A 24,341-nucleotide genomic window follows, 5' to 3' on the forward strand; every position below is an offset into this window, starting at 1 on the left:
TCCGCTGGTGTGAAGGTCTTGGAGAAAAAGAAGCATGTGTGCCTCCGACCTTGCGTGTCCTTCTGAAACAGGACTGCTCCAGCACCAACGGAAGAGGCATCCACTTCCAGAATGAAGGGTTTATCTACATCGAGGCGATGTAGAATGGGAGCGCTAGTGAAATGGGACTTAATGGAGGAGAAGGACTTGGAGACAGGTTCTGACCACAACTTGGGATTTGCACCCTTCTTGGTGAGGGCCACCAAGGGGGCTACCAATGTCGAGAAGTGGGGGATGAATTGGCGGTAATAATTTATGAACCCCATAAAGCGCTGCGCCGCTTTGAGAGAATGGGGCCCCTGCCAATCCATCACCACCTGTAGCTTGGCAGGATCCATGGCCAATCCCTGGGCGGAGATGATATAGCCCAGGAAAAGCAAGGACTCCTGCTCAAACACACACTTCTCCAACTTGGCGTAGAGGGAGTTTGCCCGTAGGAGGACAAAAACTTTGCAAACACCTATCCGATAAGAGTCAATATCTTATGACAGTGTGGGAACTATGGCTCTCTGACCAGCGGGGATGATTTCATCAAGCGGTGTTTGCTGCACTGCAATGCACATGACAGCGCAACAAATACCTGGTGTTCAGGCAGCTGAACCCGAACAGTAACACAGACTTCCTGGTGAAGTCCGTGTTCGGTGTCCATGCCCGAACAGTAGGTGTTCGATACGGACGCTGAACTTTACTGTTCAGGTTCGCCCATCTCTACTCCTGAATAAAATATCTGCCCTACAATGTGCCCCTGAATAAATAATTGCTTCTCATTGTGTTCACTGCACAAAATATTACCCACCGTCTCTCTTATGGTATATGCCCTCCACAATACCATCTTCTTTTCATACTTGGCTCCATGTTCACACTGTCTTCTCACACTGTCCCCACATGTTGCCCCCTCTCTATAATGTTCACCACACTACCTAGACCCTATTCTTTGCCCCTCACATTTTTCTGATCCCCTTCTATCTCCTCACACAATTCACCTCAATAGTTTCCTGATATATCCCTCCTGCTCCCAATATGGTTTCCGAACTCATCCTCACTCACTTCCCATTCTCCCTCGCTTCCCAAACTATGTCCGCATCATATTATGTTAGGGCTAGCGGAATGCACCGAATAAAGATGGTATGAGGTGCGTTCGCAGCCAGAGGTCCACCGTGCAGAGATGTTACCTGCTGCTCGGTAATGGCAGACACTAAATAGAGGTAACAAACACATGCGTACAGTGTCCATTTTAGGACATGATCATATATCAAAATCATACATCAGAAATACTCTGTCTGATACCTGATTCTCATGTCTGATACCTGATGTCTGATACCTGATGTCTGATACCTGATGTCTGATGTCTGAGACTTGATTACTATCAAAAATCAAACATCAAAATGCTTTTCAGATACAGTACTTGAGTGGTTCATTTCATAAGGGAAGTAAAAGGATGCTCAAACATCCTGTAGAGCTGTTGGCTGACTGGTTAAGCAAATGTTTTATGGAATAGGAAATTTGTGGGTTCAAATCCCATATCAAATTATTATTATTTTTTTTTTTAACTAGCAATTACCACACAAAATCCTATCGTGCTTCACTTATAATATCTGACATTCTTACTATCTTCCTCTCTTTTAACAAAATAATCTAGTCTAAGGGTGAACCATCTGCATTCCACTTTTAATATCTGACATTCTTATTATCCTCCTGATTTCTAATTAAATAATCTATAGCCTAAGGGTGAAGTATCTGCATGAAACATAGTTTTGGTTAAAATAAGAAAAATTATAAAAAAATAAAAAATTAAGTTGCCACTATAGTGGCAACTACCCAGTTGTTAAGAATGAGTCTGATACTTGACTTAATTCATTCAAACATCAAACATCAAAATTTTTTTCACCTGATACGTCATCAAACATCAAAATGTTTTTGTCTGAGACCTGATACTTGACCAGTCAAAGATCAAAATCAATATGTTTTTCAGATACACCTCACTACAGTACTTGCATGGTTCATCTCATAAGGGAAGAAAAAGCATCCTCTCACAGCCTGTTAAGCTGTTGGCTGAGTGGTTAAGCAACTGGTTTATGGAATAGGAAACATGGGTTTGAATCCCACATCTCGTTTTTATACAGCAGATTACCACACAAAATCCAATCGTGCTTCACTTTTAACATCTGACATTCTTATTATCCTCCTGATGTGTTAGTAAAGAGTTTCGGACATGCTGTGTCTAATGATCTAAATGGCGAACAAAATGAATTACAAAATTACAAAAAACGAACAATTGTTGGGTAACTCACCAAACCCTGACTAATGCACTGGCAGGATACAGCAAGCCCCAATGATAAAGGCTGGGGCAGCACAGGTGCATTCCACTGATGAAGACAGCCAGTTAACCCATCTAGGTCTGGCTGCCTAGTGGGAAATGCACACTAATAAGGCTTGCATAGGACATAAGTCACACTAATAGGTGTGATGCATAGTGTCTGAGCAGCCTATCAATGACGCCAATAATAGGCGGGCCGCTCAGCACTATATACATGCATCACACCAAAAAACCAAGCCAACATGAAGGGCTAAGCTGTATCCTGTAAAAATGATAAAAAGTTCAAAAAGATAAATGATAAAAAGATATGGGGTATTGGTTACTATTTTGGCCAAAGCAGATAAGCTCACAACCCACTGTCAAGGGTCCCCAGATATTGTGAGTCCCTAACACTAAATCTTAATGGCGAACAAAAAGGAAAATAAATTTTCCAAAAATTTACAAAAAACGAACAATTGTTGGGTAACTCACCAAACCCTGACTAATGCACTGGCAGGATACAGCAAAGCCCCAATGATAAAAGCTGGGGCCGCACAGGTGCATTCCACTGATGAAGACAGCCAGTTAACCCATGAAGGTCTGGCTGCCTAGTGGGAAATGCACACTAATAAGGCTTGCATAGGACCCCATATCTTTTTATCATTTATGTTTTTGTACTTCTTGTACTTCTTGTACTTCTACTTCTTGTACTTCTTCTACTTCTTCTTCTATTTCTTCTTCTACTTCTACTTCTTCTACTTCTACTTCTTGTACTTCTTGTACTTCTTGTACTTCTTGTACTTCTACTTCTTGTACTTCTTGTACTTCTACTTCTTCTACTTCTTCTTCTATTTCTTCTTCTACTTCTACTTCTTGTACTTCTACTTCTACTTCTTGTACTTCTACTTGTACTTCTTGTACTTCTTGTACTTCTTGTACTTCTTCTTCTATTACTTCTTGTACTTGTACTTCTTGTACTTCTTGTACTTCTTGTACTTCTACTTCTTGTACTTCTTCTACTTCTTCTTCTATTACTTCTTGTACTTCTACTTCTTGTACTTCTTGTACTTCTTGTACTTCTTGTACTTCTTCTTCTACTTCTTCTTCTATTTCTACTTCTTCTACTTCTACTTCTTGTACTTCTTGTACTTCTTGTACTTCTTGTACTTCTTCTTCTATTTCTTCTTCTACTTCTACTTCTTGTACTTCTACTTCTACTTCTTGTACTTCTTGTACTTCTTGTACTTCTTCTTCTATTACTTCTTGTACTTGTACTTCTTGTACTTCTTGTACTTCTTGTACTTCTACTTCTTGTACTTCTTCTACTTCTTCTTCTATTACTTCTTGTACTTCTACTTCTTGTACTTCTTGTACTTCTTGTACTTCTTGTACTTCTTCTTCTACTTCTTCTATTTCTACTTCTTCTACTTGTACTTCTTGTACTTCTTGTACTTCTTCTTCTATTTCTTCTTCTACTTCTACTTCTTGTACTTCTACTTCTACTTCTTGTACTTCTTGTACTTCTTGTACTTCTTCTTCTATTACTTCTTGTACTTCTACTTCTTGTACTTCTTGTACTTCTTGTACTTCTTGTACTTCTACTTCTTGTACTTCTTGTACTTCTTGTACTTCTTCTTCTATTACTTCTTGTACTTCTACTTCTTGTACTTCTTGTACTTCTTGTACTTCTTGTACTTCTTCTACTTCTTCTACTTCTTCTTCTACTTCTTCTTCCATTTCTACTTCTTCTACTTCTACTTCTTGCACTTCTTGTACTTCTTGTACTTCTTGTACTTCTTCTATTTCTTCTTCTACTTCTACTTCTTGTACTTCTACTTCTACTTCTTGTACTTCTTGTACTTCTTGTACTTCTTGTACTTCTTCTTCTATTTCTTCTTCTACTTCGACTTCTACTTCTACTTCTTGTACTTCTTGTACTTCTTGTACTTCTTCTTCTATTTCTTCTTCTACTTCTACTTCTTGTACTTCTACTTCTACTTCTTGTACTTCTTGTACTTCTTCTTCTATTTCTTCTTCTACTTCTACTTCTAGTACTTCTTGTACTTCTTGTACTTCTTGTACTACTTCTACTACTTCTTGTACTACTTCTACTACTTCTTGTACTACTTCTACTACTTCTTCTTCCTTTTCTTATTTGTGTCAGGCATTCCTGTAGTTGTAATCTATAAAAGTTTGAAGATTACACCTTTCGTTCAGCCTGTCACAAAAGATTTACAACAGGATTTGTCCGCGTTCAGTTTGGCCTGCAGCCGAAGGCCTTTTCCAGGGGCACCACGAGGAGGAACGGACTCACCCCCATACACTGCTTAGTCTTCTTCTGCTTATAAATTAGATATCATTTGCTCAGATTTTTAGTCTTATGCTTAATGTTCTTCTGATTTTGGTTTTTATGCTTCTTGTTCTTCTGTTTCTTGTTGTTCTGCATCTTGGTGGTTGTCTTCATGTTCTTTGTCCTCTTGGTCATCTTCTTCAGGGTCATCTTTTAGGTATTCTTCTGTGTGGTCTTCAGGGTCGTCATCTTCAGGGTCATTGTCAGGGAGATCCAGAGTGAGAATCAAAAACCATTTCCACAAGCTTGAACTTGGAAAAGTAGCAGAAGGTACAAGAAGGCTGAGGAACTGCCGAGAACCAGCTGACGGTACTGGAACCCGGATGGGTAGCAGAAAGAACAATAGCAAATGGAACTAGCGAGGACCAGCTGATGGTGCTGGAACCCGGAGGGGCAGCAGAAGGAACAAGAGCCAATGGCACAACTGTGGACCAGTTGACGGTGCTGGAACACGGTTACTAAGCAGGAGGTACCTGTGCTACAAAGCACAACCAAGGACCAGCAGACATTGCTGGAACTCAGATACCAAGAAGGAGGCACCTAGGCCAAAGGCTCTGCTGAGAACCAGTTGACGGTGCTGGAACCCGGATGGGTAGCAGAAGCTGCAAGAGCAAATGAAACAAGCAAGGACCACCTGATGGTGCTGGAACCCGGAGGGGCAGCAGAAGGAAGAAGAGCCAATGGGACAACCGTGGACCAGCTGACGGTGCTGGAACACGGTTACTAAGCAGGAGGTACCGGTGCTACAAATCACTACCAAGGACCAGCAGACGTTGCTGGAACTTGGATACCGAGAAGGAGGCACCTAGGCCCAAGGCTCTGTCGAGAACCAGCTGACGGTGCTGGAACCCGGATGGGTAGCAGAAGGTACCCATAATCAACATAGTTGCAAGGCCGCGAGCAGGATGCAGTTACCGAATCCCACATTCCAACAGGGGGTGCTTGTCCTATTGGCACTATGGAACCAGCCTTTAGTACCAGAACCCGCAGCCCACATAGGAAGCACCGAAACTGCAGGCACCATAGACTCGGCTAACCCGACCGCAACACGACAGGACAACGTACTGGTGGCAAAGTGACGTTGACACTACCTAGAAACAGCAGGCGTGCTGGAACCAGGCTGGGCAGGAGGGAGTACCCGTGCCAAAGACACTGCCGAGAACCAACTGACGGTGCTGGAACCCGGATGGGTAGCAGAAGAAACAAGAGCCAATGGCACAACTGTGGACCAGCTGACGGTGCTGGAACCCGGCTGGGCAGGAGGGAGTACCCGTGCCAAAGGCACTGCCGAGAACCAGCTGACGGTGCTGGAACCCAGATGGGTAGCAGAAGGAACAAGAGCCAATGGCACAACTGTGGACCAGCTGACGGTGCTGGAACACGGTTTCTAAGCAGGAGGTACCTGTGCGTTAAAGCACTACCAAGAACCAGCAGACGTTGCTGGAACTCGGACACCGAGAAGGAGGCACCTCGGCCAAAGGCTCTGCCGAGAAACAGCTGATGGTGCTGGAACCCGGCTGCGCAGGAGGGAGTACCCGTGCCAAAGACACTGCCGAGAAACAACTGACGGTGCTGGAACCTGGCTGGGTAGGAGGGAGTACCCGTGCCAAAGACACTGCTGAGAACCAGCTGATGGTGCTGGAACCCGGATGGGTAGCAGAAGGAACAAGAGCCAATGGCTCAACTGTGGACCAGCTGACAGTGCTGGAACACGGTTTCTAAGCAGGAGGTACCTGTGCGTTTAAAGCACTACCAAGAACCAGCAGACGTTGCTGGAACTCGGACACTGAGAAGGAGGCACCTCAGCCAAAGGCTCTGCCGAGAAACAGCTGACGGTGATGGAACCCGGCTGGGCAGGAGGGAGTACCCGTGGCAAAGACACTTCTGAGCAGCAACTGGCGATGTTGGAGCCCAGGGGTCAATTATGCAGGAGGATGAGGCCTACTTGGATCGAGATTTATATTGGTTGTACACAACTACTGATTGTAACCGTGCTCCACTTCGGCCTCTGGCTCTACTGTCTCTAGTATTTCCCCTGGCCTCCAACCCCGCCAGTTGCTGCTCTGAAGTGTTGTCTGCACAATCCACACTTGTTCCTGGGTTACAGGGGTTCAGTCACGTCAGTTGATCCCATGATGTGTGTCCGGCAAGGTCTCCTGCTCTGTCCACATTCCCACTACTAGTAATGGGAATGGGGACAGAGCAGAAGACATTGCCGGACACACATCAGGGGATCAACTGACGTGACTGAGCCCCAGTAACACAGGAACAAGTGTGGATTGTGCAGACGACACTTCAGAGCAGTGACAGGCGGGGTTGGAGGCCAGGGGAAATACTAGAGACAGTAGAGCCAGAGGCCGAAGTGGACCACGGTTAAAAATCACTAGTAGTGTGACGGTGTAGGCAGCAGGAGACTTTGCCATTCACACAGCAGGGGAGCAGCTGGCGTTACTGAACCCCACAGACACAGGAGCGAGTGTTTCTATCTGTGCGGATGGCACTTCCAAGCTACAACTGGCTGTGTTGGAGCCCAGGATCAATGCTCCGAGCAGGCTGAGGCCTACTTGGAGCAAGTAGAAAATAAGATGTTGCGTGATTTTGGAGGCAGCAGGAGACTTTGCCATCCACACAGCAGGGGAACAGCTGGCGTTACTGAACCCAACAGACACAGGAGCGAGTGTTTCTATCTGTGCGGACGGCACTTCCAAGCTACAACTGGCTGTGTTGGAGCCCAGGATGAAGCATGCAGCAGGTGGAGGCCAACTTGCAGCTGGTTTTATAGAGGTTGTAGACTACTACTGATTGTAACCTTGCTCCACTATGGCCTCCGGATCCACTGTCTCTAGTATTTCCCCTGGCCTCCAACAACGCCAGTTACAGCTCTGAAGTGGCGTCTGCACAATCCACACTTGTTCCTGTGTTACTGTGGCTCAGTCACGTCAGTTGATCCCCTGATGTGTGTCTGGCAAGGTTTCCTGCTCAGTCCTCATTCACACTACTAGCAATGGGAATGTGGACAGAGCAGGAGACATTGCCGGACACACATCAGGGGATCAACTGACGTGACTGAGCCCCAGTAACTCAGGAACAAGTGTGGATTGTGCAGATGCCACTTCAGAGCAGCAACTGGCGGGGTTGGAGGCCAGGGGAAATACTAGAGACAGTGGAGCCAGAGGCCTAAGTGGAGCACGGTTAAAAATCAGTAGCAGTTTGAATGTGGATGGAGCAGAAGACTTTGCCATCTACACAGCAGGAGAACAGCTGGCATTACTGAACCCCACTAACACAGGAGCTAGTGTGTTTTTCTCTGGGAAGATGACACTTCTGAACACCAACTGGCGTTGTTGGAGCCCAGGATGAGGCATGGAGCAGGCTGAGGCCTGATGTTGTTGGCATGTGGAGTCAGCAGGAGACTTTGCCATCTACACAGCAGGGGAACAGCTGGCATTACTGAACCCCACAAACACACGAGCTAGTGTGTTTTTCTCTGGGAAGACAACACTTCTGAACACCAACTGGCATTGTTGGAGCCCAGGATGAGGCATGGAGCAGGCTGAGGCCAACTTGCAGCTGGTTTTATAGAGGTTGTAGACTTCAACTGATTGTAACCGTGCTCCACTGTCTCTAGTATTTCCCCTTGCCTCCAACCCCACCAGTTACAGCTCTGAAGTGGCGTCAGCACAATCCACACTTGTTCCTGTGTTACTGGGGCTCAGTCCCGTCAGTTGATCCCCTGATGTGTGTCCGGCAATGTCTCCTGCTCTGTCCTCATTTACACTACTAGTAATGGGAATGTGGACAGAGCAGGAGACCTTGCTGGAAACACACCAGGGGATCAACTGACGTGACTGAGCCCAAAAAACACAGGAACAAGTGTGGATTGTGCAGATGCCACTTCAGAGCTGTAACAGGCGGGGTTGGAGGCCAGGGGAAATACTAGAGACAGTGGAGCCAGAGGCCTAAGTGGAGCACGGTTAAAAATCAGTAGGAGTTTGAATGTGGAAGGAGCAGGAGACTTTGCCGTCCACACAGCAGGGGAGCAGCTGGCGTTACTGAACCCCACTAACACAGGAGCTAGTGTGTTTTTCTCTGTGCAGACGACATATCTGAGCGACAACTGGCTGTGTTGAAGCCCAGGGATTATAGCTCAGGTAGCAGAAACATGAACACAACAGGAGACCTGGATACAGTTACCAACCAATTATTTAGTCGGGTAGAGGACTGGCAAATTCTGGAGAGATCCAGGCCTTGTTCATTTTCAGAAAAGTAAGTCGGTCGACGTTATCGGAAGATAGTCGCGTGCGATGGTCTGTTAGTACACTACCTGCGGCACTAAAGACGCGTTCCGATAATACACTGGCAGCAAGGCAAGCCAGCACCTCCAATGCATACTGGCTAAGCTCAGGCCATGTATTCAGCTTAGAGACCCAAAATTTGAAAGGGGAAGAGCCATCTGGGAGTACACTGACAGGGCAAGACATGTAGTCTGTCACCTTCTGACAGAAACGTTGCCTCCTGCTGACTGGAGCCGTCTGTGATGGTGTAGACAATTGTGGCGGACACACAAAACTTTGGCACATTTGGGCCATAGTGGTCTTGCCTTGTGCTGAGGTGCTGCCTCTGCTCCCTCTTTGTGCCGAGTTTCCTCCACTGCCTAGACTCACAGAGCTGCTTTCTAAAGCACTAGCACCACTGCTGTCAGGTGGAATGGAAAATATGATGGACTGCACCAGTGTGTCTTGGTACTCCCGCAGTTTACGCTCCCGGTTCAACGTTGGTAAGAGGCTTTGTAAGTTGTCCCGGTAGCGAGGATCCAGGAGGGTGTACACCCAATAATCAGCCATGTAGAGAATGTGGGCGATGCGGCGGTCGTTTCTCAGGCACTGCAGCATGAAATCAACCATGTGCTGCAGACTCCCAACTGCCAAAGAACCGCTGTCCCCTGCTTGATGTGTGATCTCTGCCTGCTCTGCATCACCTCACCCTCGCTGTACATACTGACTAGAGCTTTGTGTACCTCCCTCCTCTGGAGAGATGTCTTCCTCCTCCGTCGACTCTTAATCATCCTCACAAAGTGTCCCCTGCCTAGGCCTTTGTCAGGAACCACGTAGCGCAGACTGTCCAGAAGCAGATGGCATTTGGGACTCCTCATCCTCCACCTCTTCCAAAACCTCCTCCCTTAGTGCTTGCAGTGGTTTTTGAAGCAGGCAGATAAGGGGGACAGTCATGCTGACTAGTGCATCATATGCACTCGCCATCCGCGTGGAATCATCGAAGGCACGCAAAACAAGGCAGATGTCCTTCATAGAGGCCCACTCAGTGGTGCTGAAGTGTGACCGGTGCACAGTGCGATTTCTTTGCTCCTGATGCAGCTGGTACTCCATGACTGCTGCCTGCTGCTCACATAACCACTCCAACATATGTAACGTTGAATTCCACCTGGTGGGTAGGTCACATATGATGCCATGTTCCGGAAGGCGTAATCGGCGCTGCAGAGCAGCAAGGCGCGATCTTGCCGTGCTGGAACGCCGCAAGTGAGCGCACTCTATGCGGACCTTGTGCAGCAGTGCATCAAGATCCGGATAGTCCCTCAGAAAGCTCTGCACAACCAAGTTCAGCACATGTGCCAGACATGGGATGTGAGTAAGGTTGCCTAGGCCAAGAGCTGCCACCAGATTTCAGCCATTGTCACACACTAACAAGCCCGACTGGAGATTCGCTGGCACAAACCACACGTCGCTCTTCTGCTTGATGGCATTCCAAAGCTCCTGCGCTGTGTGGCTTCGATTCCCCAAAGAAATTAATTTGAGAACGGCCTGTTGACGTTTGGCCATGGCTGTGCTCATATCGGTCGGAACAGGCTCCTGCTGCACTGTTTCTGAGGAACTTGAGTAGGAGGAGGAGTCTATGTGTACAGACTGGATTCCTGCAATCCGTGGAGTTGGCAGAACACGTACAGCGCCACTCTCCAGATCTGTACCCAGCTCCACAACATTGACCCAATGGGCAGTGAGGGAAAGGTATGGTCCCTGTCCATGGTTACTGGTCCATGCATCGGTGGTCAGGTGGACCTTGCTACTAACGGCGTTTAGTAGCGCATGTTTTATTTTTCCCTCCACATGTTTCTGCAGGGCAGGGATGGCTCGACTGCTGAAATAAAAGCGGCTGGGCACGGTGTATTGTGGGACTGCCAATGCCATGAAGGCCCGGAAGGGGTCAGTCTCCACCAGCCTGAATGAGAGCATTTCAAGTGCCAGTAGTTTGGCAATGCCAACATTCAGAGCCTGTGCTCGGGGATGGTTTGCCGAGTATGGCCGCCTTTTATCCCATGCCTGTGCTACCGATGGCTGTCGAGTGGCCTGGGAGTGTGAGGATGACTGGGATCATGGTGCTGTGGGTGGAATGTCACAGGGTCTCCGGACAACAGTGCCAGAGGTTCTTCCTTGGTGATCCTGTGAGGAAGCCGAACCAGCTGTGTGTGAGCTGCAGGAAGAGGCCCCAACACAAGCTGAAGAGGTGGTAGGTGGTGCTGTACGTTGGCCTACGTCTTCAGTGTGTCTGTGTAACTCCACCTCGTGCTTGGTCCGCACATGTCTCCACATATTAGTGGTATTGAGGTTGCTGCCATTTTTCCCTCTTTTGACTCTCTGATGACACAGCTTGCATTTGACAAAGCAAATGTCATCTGCAACTGTGTCAAAAAAGAACCACGCACTGCAAGTCTTGGGAGCGCCCGTTTTGCCTTTTGAAAGAGGAATGCTCCTAACGGGTGCCGAAGTGGAGGCTACAGGCAACCAAGTCTGCCCCCTCCCTCTCCCTCCTGTTTTGGCCGTTTGGGGAATCTCTTCCTCAGAGCTGCTCCCAGCACCTTCCTGTTTCTCACGCCATGATGGGTCAATGACCTCATCATCTACTCTCCCCTTTTCAAACACCTGCTTCTCCTGGGTTGTCTCACCAGCACCGTACGCACCAGAAAGTGGCACCTGTGTCTCGTCATCATCTGATGCGTACTGAGGTGTGCTGACCATAGGAACTGGCCCACCCACCTCTTCAGATTCAGAGGGACAAAGAATTTGCGCATCACTGCATACTCCCTCTTCTTCACATTCTGGAATGCTGCTTTCCAAGCCAACAGATTAAGAGAACAGAAGTAGAGACTGTGATGGCTCCTGTCCAGGGCTCTCTGACTGCCTGGGCACTTTGGCAGGTGGTGAAGAGACAGATGGTTGCTCTTCGGTGATCTGACCCTGAGAGGATGTCGAAGTCATTTAAGTCGATGCGTTAGCTGCCATCCATCTGACAACGGCTTCAATTTGTTCCTCCCGCAGCAGTGGGGTACGGCGAGGTCCTACAAAGCTGCGCATAAAGGACTGTTGCCTGCTAAAACTGGGGGATGCTTACTCACTGGTGCCCGCAGCAGGCACAGTATCCCCACGTCCTCTCCCTGCAGAATCCCCACGTCCTCTCCCTGCTGAAACTCCATGCCCGTGCCCACGTGCCTTACTCCCTGCCTTCTTCATCTTGCTAGACTGATAAAGACAGGCAGAAAAGTACAAAGGGGGGCTTAGTGTGCTTATTCCTGAACATCTGGTTACAGGTAGAAGAAACACTAATTTTATGAAGTGTGTGTGTGTGGACTACACTTTAATAGGAGCTAATGTGGCCTACACAACTTTCAAATGTAGTGTTTGGTGAACTTTATTGTGTGTGGTTTTTTTTTTTTTTTGTGAAAAAAAAACTAAAAGGATGTGACCAAAGATTTGAAAGTCAGAGTATCACCAACTTTTTGGAGCTAATACAATGCAGGCAGGTAACCTACAATGCAAAAGATGAGGCTCCAAAAAAATTGGGTAATACCAATATGGCTGCAGATGAAGGCCCAAGCCAGAAAAAAGGCTCCTCTATGTACTCCTATATAGTGTTTGCAACTAACCAATGTAGATGGATACGGATGGATGCACACTAATAGGAGAAGAAAAAATGAGCTGCAATTAAAGAAAAATATGTGGAGGCAGTGACGCACGCTGAGCGGCCTACAACCAGACGTAGCTGCAGGACACACTACTCAGCGTGAGCTGCACTCACACACAGTCAGAGACCTCTCAGACAGCCGAGAACAGTGCAGCTAAGTGGGCACTAGCACTGAAAGGCTGCAGAAAGGCTCCGCTGTCTACTACTAGTGTTTGCAACCAAAGTATATGGATACGGATGGAAGCACACTAGATAGAATTTTTGAAAAATAAGCAGCTCAAAAAGAAAAATATGTATGAGACAGCAGTGAGGCACGCTGGGCGGCCTACAACCAGACGTGGCTGCAGGACCCACTCCACAGTGTGAGCTGCACTCACACAGCCCTTGCAGACAGCTGTGAACACTGCTGCTAGGGAAAAGAAAGCTACAGTGGTGGTTTATATAGCCTGGTTAAAGCACAATATGTTTTGTAGAATCGCTATTTCTAACTGTCCCTCACAGTCTTCAACAGCAGTCTGTCCCTAACTGAATTCACAGAAGAGTGACCAGAAATGGCGGCTGCTGCGGTTTTTATAGTGCATCATGACATCATTTCAGCAGCCAATCACAGCCATGCCAATAATTAACATGCCTACATGCCTAACAGGATGTGCCCACACTTCTGAGGATTCCCATTGGCTGAATCAAAGCGAGAGGGCTCATAGCATTATGGGAACTTCCGATTCCGGTATCCGATATGAAAAAAGTATCGGAAGTCAGTATCGGAATTCCGATACAGCTAATATCGTCCGATAACCAATACTTGCGGTATCGGAATGCTCAACACTGGTGTGGACCATTTAAACAGTTAATGCATGACCTGTGTAGAGAATATAAAAATGACCCACACACAAATATACCTACAAGAAATAGTTCAAATGCCTAATAGCACGTAACTGAAATTGGTCACTAGGGGTCACTATGAGCAGGGCACACACATAATATGGATAGTACAAAGAAAATGTCAAATGAATCTGTGTTATCAAAGAGCAGCTTATCCATATGCATTACATAAGTGTCAGGAATGACAGGCTTAAATGGCCAGCCACCAGAATATAATAGACCAGGGGTGCTTACTGCCAGTCAACTATGTCAATGCAGAAACGGAGAAGGTATATCAATAGGCATAGCAAATACCCCACAAGAGCAGCCCTGATCTGCTATAGGTCCATAAAAGGGTGATGAAAGGGTTGCTTCCCTCCTCCATTATTATTATCCTCATTATTCTGCTCTCTTCAAAATATAATTTTGGTATGGGTCTTTTTGAGTATGGGGGGGTTTCTATATACACAGTATATTGCTTTTCATCACCATTTTATGGACCTATAGCAGATCAGGGCTGCTCTTGTGGGGTATTTGCTATGCCTATTGATATACCTTCTTTTTGATCAGTGTAATAAACACATTGATTGCCACAGGGCATTATCAAATCAGTCTTCTCCGTTTCTGCACCCATATGATAATCCGGGAAGTGGGTCTCTTCCACCATTGGGAATATTACTGCCAATTGGTCACCAAGGTGTGGATTTCTGAACAATTTCGTTTATGTTCTGTTCTATCTTTATCCTATGTGGACTTTACATGTATTTATGTGTCATGGTGCCATGGATTTTTTCTTCCTTTCTCAGTACATCCCTTCATCCTCTGGGTTGCCTCTCCTTTTGAGTGCAGCTTTGATTGCAGCTATTATATGCTGTGAACTCTCACTGTAAGGCATTCATATGACATGCGTCGTCATTACAGCAATATGTGTGATCTAGTTACGGCTATCATGTGCTGGTGTTGGTCTCCTAAATTCATTTCTATCCCAAAAACGCCTGGTGGTATGCGTCGCTATTGCAATTACAGCTACATGCGCCATTCCGACTTGTGCTTGTACCATACGCATACAGACATGATTAGCACTGTTTGTTGCTATAACAACCATATGCATGATTTGATTTGCGCCATTATAAGATTCAGTTGCATAGGTACTGTTTTGTATTAATAGTTATGATCATAATTATTTGTGTTATGCGTCATCTTAATAACTATATGCACTTTTTGGCCTGAGCCGTCATTACACACAGTTGCACAGTTATTGCATTTGCATTATGCGCTATCAGCTAGGATTACTATGCTGAGTGCCTAGGCGTTCCAATCCATCCCCGATTGGGACCTGAGCTACAATAGCATCGTTTAGCAGATATACTGTGCTTTCATTGATCTGCACACAGTCTTGGATATATGTCATCTGGTTCTGGTCTTTATGGACATGCGCACATCACAATATATATATATATATATATATATATATATACATTTTTTTTTTAATATTTTCTTATTTGATGTGGATAGAGTAAATTTACTGTATATCCAGCTTTTAGGACTCCCCTCTTTGTATCTAGATTGACAGGAGAGTGGGGCTACTACGATACTGCTCGTGCTAACATCATGCTGTGCTACCTGTTTTGGTCTCTGGGGGCATGTGTGCGGTGGAATTACTCACTACAATGGCACTGCTGCACATTATGCGCTTAATTCTCGGCGCTTATGTATGGGGGGCCTGTTCTGATTAAATACTAATCTATCCTAAGGTTTGTGTATACGTGCCACTGTAGCACATTTATTGGTTGTGGTTATAACAATTCATATTTATCTCTAGTTACTTTGCTCTCCATTCTGGCTCTGGTCGGTGGGAGAGCAGAGGTTTCTGTTACCTTAGTAATGATGTGGTTTATTCTATGACATGCCTCTTACTCCCTTATTTCTTGGCACGTACACCGGGGTACCAGCTACTACATTAACGCAGCCTGTGTATTATGACGCGCTTTTTTCTGCTCTACTTCTGGCACTTGCATAGTGGGCATGGCTTCCATTGCTGCCTGCCTGCCCACTCAGTGATGAGTTTCCTGCCTCTCAGACTCCAGCGCCGACACAGTGAGTTACCACAGCAATAGTGCTCTACACAATATGATGTACTTCTTGCTAGGTGACTGCCAGTGTACAGTTATGGCCGGACTGGGGTAGAGGAGATGATGAAAGAGATAGGGAGACCAGCCGGGATGGGGGGGGTGACCCACTTCTTGATGCCGACAGACTGGAGACTTGAGACAGAAATTGAGTTCAACAGGTCCGTGTTTATTCACCGTTCCTTGACGACTTCCAGACTTTGTCACAGGAATTTCACACCTCCCTTCTCACACAGACCCGGGTACCTTCACTTCCTCTGTTTCACTATCGTGGCATCCTCTGTGGCTCTCCTCACTGTGGCTGCCCTAGGCACTTCCACCAAAGTGCTTCACCGTCCAGAGTACACCGTTACTTTTCACCCACAGACCGTCTCTGTCTGTCGTTGCTGTTTTTTGGGCCACCCCCTGTGACCGTCTCTTCTGTCAGATCCTCTCTGAGGGCCCTCACTTCACTTGCCTTTCACTTCACAGCAGACCCTCCTATCTAGTGAGCTCCCCTGGCTGACTGGACCTTCTGGAACCTTCCCTGACCTCTTATACTCCCAGTCCCAGTAGCTCCGCCCACTATCACCTGACAGTAACCTTTGACCAATGGCAGTTACCTTGACCCATGGCAGTTACACAGTCACTCTCCTATACTCCCCACTGCCTTCCAATGGTCAAACTACCACATAACACCCTTTTCTCTTTATCTCAACCTACACTGCGCTATCTCTCTGTCTCTTACTACAGACAGACCTGTCAGTCAGCTCAACCTCCCCACATTCTCCCTTCCTTTAACCATTGTCGTCCTCGACAATCTCGTCCTAATCTCCTGGGGTGTATGTGGTGTCAGGGACCTGGCACTGTAAAACAAGTCATGGTCGGCGTCTTGGTCACATAGACCCTTTGTCTGTCTGTCTACCTTCTTCCTGTCTCGTCGTCCTGTCAACTTGAGTAAGTCGTGGTCGTCATACTCCACGTACCCGGGACCTGTTGAACACACATTTTTTTTTCTATAACATTTTAACATTTCAACATGTCACATCTACCACACACTTTACCATCTTTGCTGCAATACATTTTTATCAAGGCAGATTTTTTTTTTTTTTTTAAACTTCAAACACAAAACGGGCATACTCCCCCTTCCTTTGCCATGAGCACCTCCCCTGTGCGTCCCTGCTGTGTTAGGAGAGAACATTCTTTATCAAACAAAACATTTCTAATACTTGGATGTCGAACTGTCCTTTGAATAGCACAACGGTGCATCGAATTCCTGGTAGTCCGGGCCATCTCCCAACGGCCAGTGGTCCGCCAACTCAGCAAGGGACTCCACAGCCGTGAAGTCCCAGGATTCTTGAGGTGTCTCTGAGTCCCTTTTACGGGGGCACGTAGTCATCAGGGCAAGCAATTACTGCAACAGCGTAGTATCCTCGGGAGTAATACTCCTTATAATAAGAGACCCAGTCTCCTTCCTGTAGAGCCTGGCCGTGACGGATGGACGCCACATTTAAATACACTTTTTCTCCAGTGGTGCGATCCCAGATAAAGCCATACCCTTTCTCCCGATTAGCGTGCACCAGCCTCCCGATGGAATGTGGAACCGCCATACCAACCTCTCCTTTTTCATGTAGCAGCCCCCAGATCTCCCGCTCTCTGGCCTTCTTTCCTTCGATGACCTCCGCAACCCAGGCAGAGGGTCCGGTATAGGCTGCAGAGTCCGATGGGCGGGCCGCAGTCGGGGGCAGGGCAGAAGTGGCCGCAGGCTCTGGTGGTGAGTAGGCCACAGCCGGCTTTGACAGCGACATCGGCGTGGCCGCAGGGGAGGCCGCAGCTGGTACCAAGGTGTCCACGGGCTCCGGCAGATCAACCACAGGTAGGGCCGCAGATGACGCAGCAGCCATAATTGCCGGTGAGTCAGACACTGCAGCTGATTGCCCAATTTCAGCAGTGACCGGGAGTGGGACCGATGCGGTGGCAGTCAGCTTGATGGGGCCACGCCGTCGCTCAGAGCGGGAGGCACCACCGCGTAAGGAGGCGGGCGGGGAGGCCGAGGACCATTGTCAAGGCCCCGTGGTCTGTCCGCTGCATGGTGCGTGGGGATGGGGTTGGCCCGGGGTGTCACCGGCGGGGCCGGGGAGATGCTCACCTTCCCAGCTGCCGCGGCTCCCAGCAGGCTCTTCCACCACTCCTATTTCGGCCATGGATTTTCACCCTGCTGTCCGACAGGGCCGGCCTCCAGGCCCGACAGCTCCGCGGGGAGGCTCTCTGGGCAGGTCTCTCGACGAGTCTCCAATTCTTGGTGCCACCGCCATTCCTGGCATCGGATACCCCGACAGCTGCAGTGTCTGATGCCGTCCGAGGTCCAGTAGCTGAATGGCGCCAAACAGCCGCAACAGGTCTCTCCACCCGGGCCACTCCCTTTCTTGGGTGGTGCGGCGGTGAGCTTCTCCACCCATCTTCCAGGGTCCAACATGAGGGGGCAGTTTTCACCAGATGAACACCACTCCCCCCAGGGACGGACTTGATATAGCCCCGGATCATCCAGTACAATCAGCAATGTCTGTATCTCTTTCTTTGGACGCTAAATCACCACAGCCATATTTTTTTTTTTAAACAGTACACTTTCCTGCTCCGGTTGTACTTATTGGCAGCCAGCAATCCACAGTCCAGTTTTAAATTGTAATCCACAGGGAATGGTGAGAGAGGAAAAAAAAAAAGTTTCTTCACCCCTCACAACTTGGGGGCCTCTGTTACTTGGTGGCAGGCTTGCCGCTGAAGATGTTGTATTGGCAGCAACGATCCTGCCGACTACGCCAAATGTAGGGTTAGGGCCGGACTGGGGTAGAGGAGATGATGAAAGAGGGAGACCAGCCGGGATGGGGGGGTGACCCACTTCTTGATGCCAACATACTGCCCTGCTTGTATGTACCATGTAATCCTCCTGTTCTGTGTAACACTGACCCCATACACAGAAAGCTGCTAACCAGTGGTGTAGGCAGGGTTATATGGAGCTCAGCATTTAGAGAGCTGCTAGATCTACTAAGAGAAAGCATTGATTTTATTGAAATGACAAGCAACCCAGTAGGTGACACATTAGGGTCTCTGTCTCTATAGTATGCTGGGCTCAAATTACAAAGCAAAAATCTGGTGACAAATTCCTTTTAAAATTAATCATATTACTGGTACACCAGGGGCTCTTTCTAAGGTGCAAATGACCTCTAAGTTGTCTAACATTGCTGGCCCAGCAGTTCTCCTCTGACTCTGTTTGGCCCTTACAACAGATAAATCCAGCTGTCCACTATGTTGTCCTCTGTGGAAAACTCGCACCATGCTCTGAAGTTTTAGTTTACCAACAAATGGAGTGCTAAAATTGCAAACAACTACATTGCAACTTCAGTATCTTCTAATGAACATGCCAACTTACAGGACTTGGATAAAAGTGGGAATTCACTCTTTATTGGGATTTTAGGAAAAAAAATGGGGCAATGTGCATTTAGTGTGAATTTGTAATTTATAATTTAATGTCCTGTATATTAGTTATCCCACTTAGGGGTTTGAACTTTTGTGAGCTTCATTACCCTTTTAAACACCTCAAGGTCACATATTGAGTATTTGGTGAGTATTTATCTCTGTATTTGTAAGCCAAAACCAGGAGTGTATAAAAACAAAAACAGAAGTCATGCACGTTTCTATTGTACTCTAAGGTAAAAAAAACCCTCACCTTTACTAGAGAATAGCGAGTATTGAATGGGTGTATTGTATCTGGTATTCCACAACTGGCCTCTGCTGCTCACAAAGCCTCGCCAGCATATGCAGTGTGGAGTTACAGCAAGTGGTCACGTCGCACACCAGTCGGTGAGCTGGCACTTGCATGCAGACAGAGCAGTGGCAGCTGTAGATGACTTACAGAAATGGGTGAATGGGTGCAAGTCATCTTCAGAACAACTCTGTGACCATTCTTGACTGGCCCACCCAGAGCCCTGACCTAAACCTAATTGAGCATCTCTGGAGAGACCTGAAAAATGGCTATCCACCAATGTTCACCATCCAACCTGACGATCTGCAAGGAAGAATGGTGTGAAAAACTTGTTGCATCATTCCCAAGAAGACTCATGGCTATACTAGCTCAAAAGGGTGCTTCTACTCAATAATGAGCAAAGGGTCTGAATACTTATGACCATGTGATATTTCAATTTTTCTTTGCTAATAAATTTGCAAAAATTTCTACATTTCTGTTTTTTTCAGTCAAGATGGGGTGCAGAGTGTACATTAATGAGGAAAAAATGAACTTTTTTGAATTTACCAAATGACTGCAATAAAACAAAGAGTGAAAAATGTAAAGGGGTCTGAATACTTTCCATACCCACTGTATATTCCATTTAGGAATACACATACAGTACATGCCACAAGACCAGTGAAATATAATGGAAGGAGAATCTTCGCACATGAAAGAAGGGTGGCAAGTGCATCCCAGGCTGACCACCCAGTGAACAATCGGGATTGATTGACATATAATTACAGCAGCTTAGGTTGCCAACCTTGGCTTCTGATAGGTTGGGTTTTAAGTTGAGAAATGCTCACCATCTTAATACCCACATGGAATCTAGGTGACATGTAGTGAAGTTTACTTTTAGCAGGGTTGGCGGTGAAGGACAAGTCTTGTTTCTCTTTTAGTCAAAAAAGCTGTACATTCTCAACTGTTTAATCGTTCTTCTTCCTGTTCTGGATACTAACCAGTGTCTTCAGCTGAGGAAGATCTCTTGGTGATCTCATGGATCTGGCTCTGTAAGATTGTGTTGCCGTGTCTATGCAATTACCTTAGTATTGTTACTGTTTCTATGTACAGTTAGTGATATACATTTGGTGTACATGTTTCTATATAAATTCAGTTTGATGTATAAAGTTTCCTGATTATTATTCAATATTAGTATTGAATCTTTTAGTAGGAGACTACTGCTAGATTTCTGCTTGGAATTCTGATATTCCCCATCTGAATTTGATCCTGTATCTGGAGTTACTTACAGTTAGGTCCTTATATATTTGGACAGAGACAACATTTTTCTAATTTTGGTTCTAGACATTACCACAATGAATTTTAAACAAAACAATTCATATGCAGTTGAAGTTCAGACTTTCAGCTTTCATTTGAAGGTATTGATATAGGCACCTCTCCAAGACTACCCGATCTACAGACCACTCCAGTTACTGATGAAATTATGAACAGCAGACCTAAACACCTGGCCAGGTAAGAGATCAATTTTTCTCTTCTCTGCTCTTCATAATCTATCATTATAACTAAGGTCCGTATAAAGGGGAATCTAGTAGAGGAGGGGGCCGTAAAATCAGGTCCATATAAGAACTCTGAGGAAATCGGGTGTGACACGCATATGTAATTTCTGCTCGAATGAGAGGTTACTGTAGGTTCTGTGTGTGCACAGCTATTTTTAGAAAAAGAGCTGATGCAAATCAAAATGGGAGAGGTCTGACATTACGGAATATAAGGCTGGGTGAACAGTTCATACTGCGCAGCCCGGACGGACAAGTTTTTCACAATAGACGGTTCCGCACTAGGAATACAGGAGGTTGTTGAATGGCTACTTTGATTTGAAAGGTTGTGGAAAGTAGAAAAATAAGCTGCACAGTAGGTATTCGTTCAAAGAGTGGTGATATTGCCTAACTGGGTCATGTGACAGCGTCCTTTCGGGGAGGTCACCGCCTAAGCTTAAATCAACACCCTTTACGAATAAACCTTGTGACAGATAAGAGTGTGACCGAATGAGCACAGGACCGTGAAATGAGCCTGTGACAGGATATGACTGAAGAACCCCAGTAGATGGACACTTTATTTACAATCCTGTGTGTTGTGGGAGTATTTCTGTTCGGATGCTACATAGCATATAAGTACACGAAACACGTAGTACACCGAGGAACAGACACTCCATTTAGCCTGTTAGCACCTTAGGAAGAAGGTAACGAGGTATAGTAGAGCCTAGTCTTGAGCTTACCCAATACACCACCTAAGGCAGGGGACTAACAGGAAGACAACAAGAGAGACAGGATAAGAATAAAAGATAAGATGGGGAACAGTCAGGGAAAGATACCTGAAGAAGGAAATCGGTTATGTGATATAATTGAGGATAGATATGGAAGTAGTGCAGCAAAGAACCTGGAAAAAGTATTAATCAAATCCAAAGTGCAAGATAGGCAGGCTGTGTGAATCCTTGTATATATGTCTATGAGAACCTCTGAATAAGATGAGAGATGAGTAATTGAGTATAAAAAAAAAAAAAAAATCAGTGAATGAGCACGTATGAATGAATCATCACACATCATTTTTGTGTCAAGAGATTTGTGACCTTTCTAGTTGTGGTGGAATCCCGGACAGATGCGTTATAGATATTTCAAATCTACATCTGAGACTGAATGAATTGAGTAATGATATAGTTAGTGTTATATGTGGCATTACATTGTAAAGTTTCCTGAATGCATTTGGCCAGAAAAAGGGCAAGACATGGTTAATCTCATTATACAGTTATCTGCCCTTACAGTGAAATCCCGTGATTTTGAGTTTCTTTGTAGAAATTGATTTTGATAAGTCTAAATAACTACAGAATTCTGTGAAGGACGACGCTGCATTCTGACGGGAGGGGTGAAGGATGGCGCTGCGTAGTTTCTTCTCCCTTCGCTCTTATCTCTGCTGAGTGTGAGTTGTGCTCAAAATTCTCTGTAATTCTATCCGTAAGGTACAAGCTGAAAGATTTGTGCATTTTAAAGCAACAGTACTTAATTGAAGATTGGAAGTTAAAAGTAAGATATGGTGCCTAATTTAGAAGGGAATTGTAAGTGATTGCTTGGTCATTAATGTGTTTGAACCTGCTTCTAGTTGTGTGATTGATTTGTATAGCAAATTGTGTCAAATTACAAGAGACAGAGAAGGAAGGAAGCAGTAAAACAAGTGGGACAAACATTGAAAAAGGCAAAAATACCAGAGTGTGAATGTTTGGATGTACAAAAAGGCACAGACAAGGGAAGAAAATAGCAAGTGAATAAATGATGCTTGAGAATGTGCAGCAGTGTGGAAGGTGTATTATGAATGTTTGATTGACAAAGTGTAACCAGAGACCCAGAAAAAACAGATGGACTTGTAAACACTGTGGTCAGACTCAGACAAACCCAGACTGAATAGCTACTTGTGTGACCTGTGCTACTGACCTAAGAGAATTGCACTAAATCTTATCCAGACAAGATCATAAGAAGCTGACATAATAGTGTGGATAGTGGGTAGTGGGGACATTGGCCCTTGAGGAGTAAGCTGACAGTAGACATCAGACGGCCAACCCCAGCAGGACCTAGAAGTGTGACTAGAATAAGAAAGATACAGGTGTATTATCCCTGGAGCCCCTCTGACCAGCTAGCTTTGCTGAAGCAGCTGCCTGCCCCTGAAGACCAACCATTCCCGTTTTACAGACACATAAAGGAAGTACAGCAGACATATAAGTGTACCTGGGCAGACCTAGAGAGGTTGATGAGTTTAAAGGCAGGTGACGCACTAGATCATATAATTAAGACACACACAGATGTGACAAAGAATCAGGCTTGGGGCATGGATGATAAATCTGCACAATCTGGGGAGACGTACTGTGAGTCACTAAGACAATGGGCTGCAGTGGAACAATCAGAGCAGTCTGTACTCCTGACTAATGTGACACAGCAAAGAGGAGAGAGTGTAGAGATGTACTTTGGACGGTTACAGCTGAAATGGGCAGACATGGGGTACATTTGCATAAACCCACTTGATGTTAGAATACTGGTGAATGCATTCATTGACGGTATGAACAAAGACTTACGAGACGCAGTACAGACAGCCAGACCTGAATGGAGACATGTAGATCCGAAAGACCTCCTTAAGGTAGCTAAAGAAATTGAGCAAACAAGGATAATAAAACGACCTGTCATGTATGCTGGAGCACAAGGAAAAAAGTGGAGACGTAATAGGGAAGGCATGTGAGATGACACTGACGTTTCTTTTGACAATCTATTCCCCACATGACATCCATGCCATACTCCTACAAGTTCAACCAAAACATCTGTCTATGGCCAGACAGCTCCGACTTGAGTGTGCTCTACTAATTCCTGAGTATGTCACTCCTCAAAAGATGTAACGTTCTGAATCCAGCCACCCTCCTGCCTATGGATTCAGAAAAGGGGGAATTGGTGACCGTATTGGCAAGTGAGGAAGGATACTTTGACATGACGCATGAACATGTCTGCATAGAACTGATGAGTCAGGAGACAGTTGGGTTTGCACACATTCATGAAAAACCTGTTCCTAATGCAGACTTTGAGTTTCTTTTTTGTAGATGGCCCCAGATACCACCAGGATGGACGATTCTACACTGGATATGCAGTAGTATCCTCACATGAGGTAATCCGAGCGGAACCACTCTCTCCTCACATGTCGGCGCAGGAGGCAGAGTTGAAGGCACTCACTGAGGCGTGTAGAGCCGCTGCAGGTAAAGTCGCTAATATTTTCACAGATTCGAAGCCCATTAAAAATGCAGAGCTGGTGAAACAATTGATGGAGGCATTGATGTTACCAGTCCAGGTTGGCATTGTCAAGGTAAAAGCACACACAAAGGTGACTCCGTGGAGGTAGAGGGCAATAGAAGGGCGAACGAGGCTGCTAAAATAGCACAAGGCGGCCTAGAGAGAG

General features: G+C 46.1%; 1 protein-coding gene across 1 annotated transcript; it reads right to left on the bottom strand.

Annotated features, from left to right (window-relative positions):
• Window positions 1–2,232: 2,232 nt before the first annotated feature.
• Window positions 2,233–17,235, bottom strand: LOC141084438 (uncharacterized). The gene is made up of 4 exons (XM_073569162.1): window positions 17,041–17,235; window positions 4,328–4,480; window positions 3,788–4,147; window positions 2,233–2,268 (listed from the first exon to the last, which is right to left on the bottom strand). Exons 1-4 carry the CDS (start codon window positions 17,233–17,235, stop codon window positions 2,233–2,235), a joined length of 744 nt encoding a protein of 247 aa, XP_073425263.1.
• Window positions 17,236–24,341: the final 7,106 nt, after the last annotated feature.

Source organism: Dendrobates tinctorius, unplaced genomic scaffold, assembly GCF_039654945.1.
Source record: "Dendrobates tinctorius isolate UK_male_01 unplaced genomic scaffold, ASM3965494v1 ptg000022l, whole genome shotgun sequence".
Taxonomy (NCBI): Eukaryota; Metazoa; Chordata; class Amphibia; order Anura; family Dendrobatidae; genus Dendrobates; species Dendrobates tinctorius.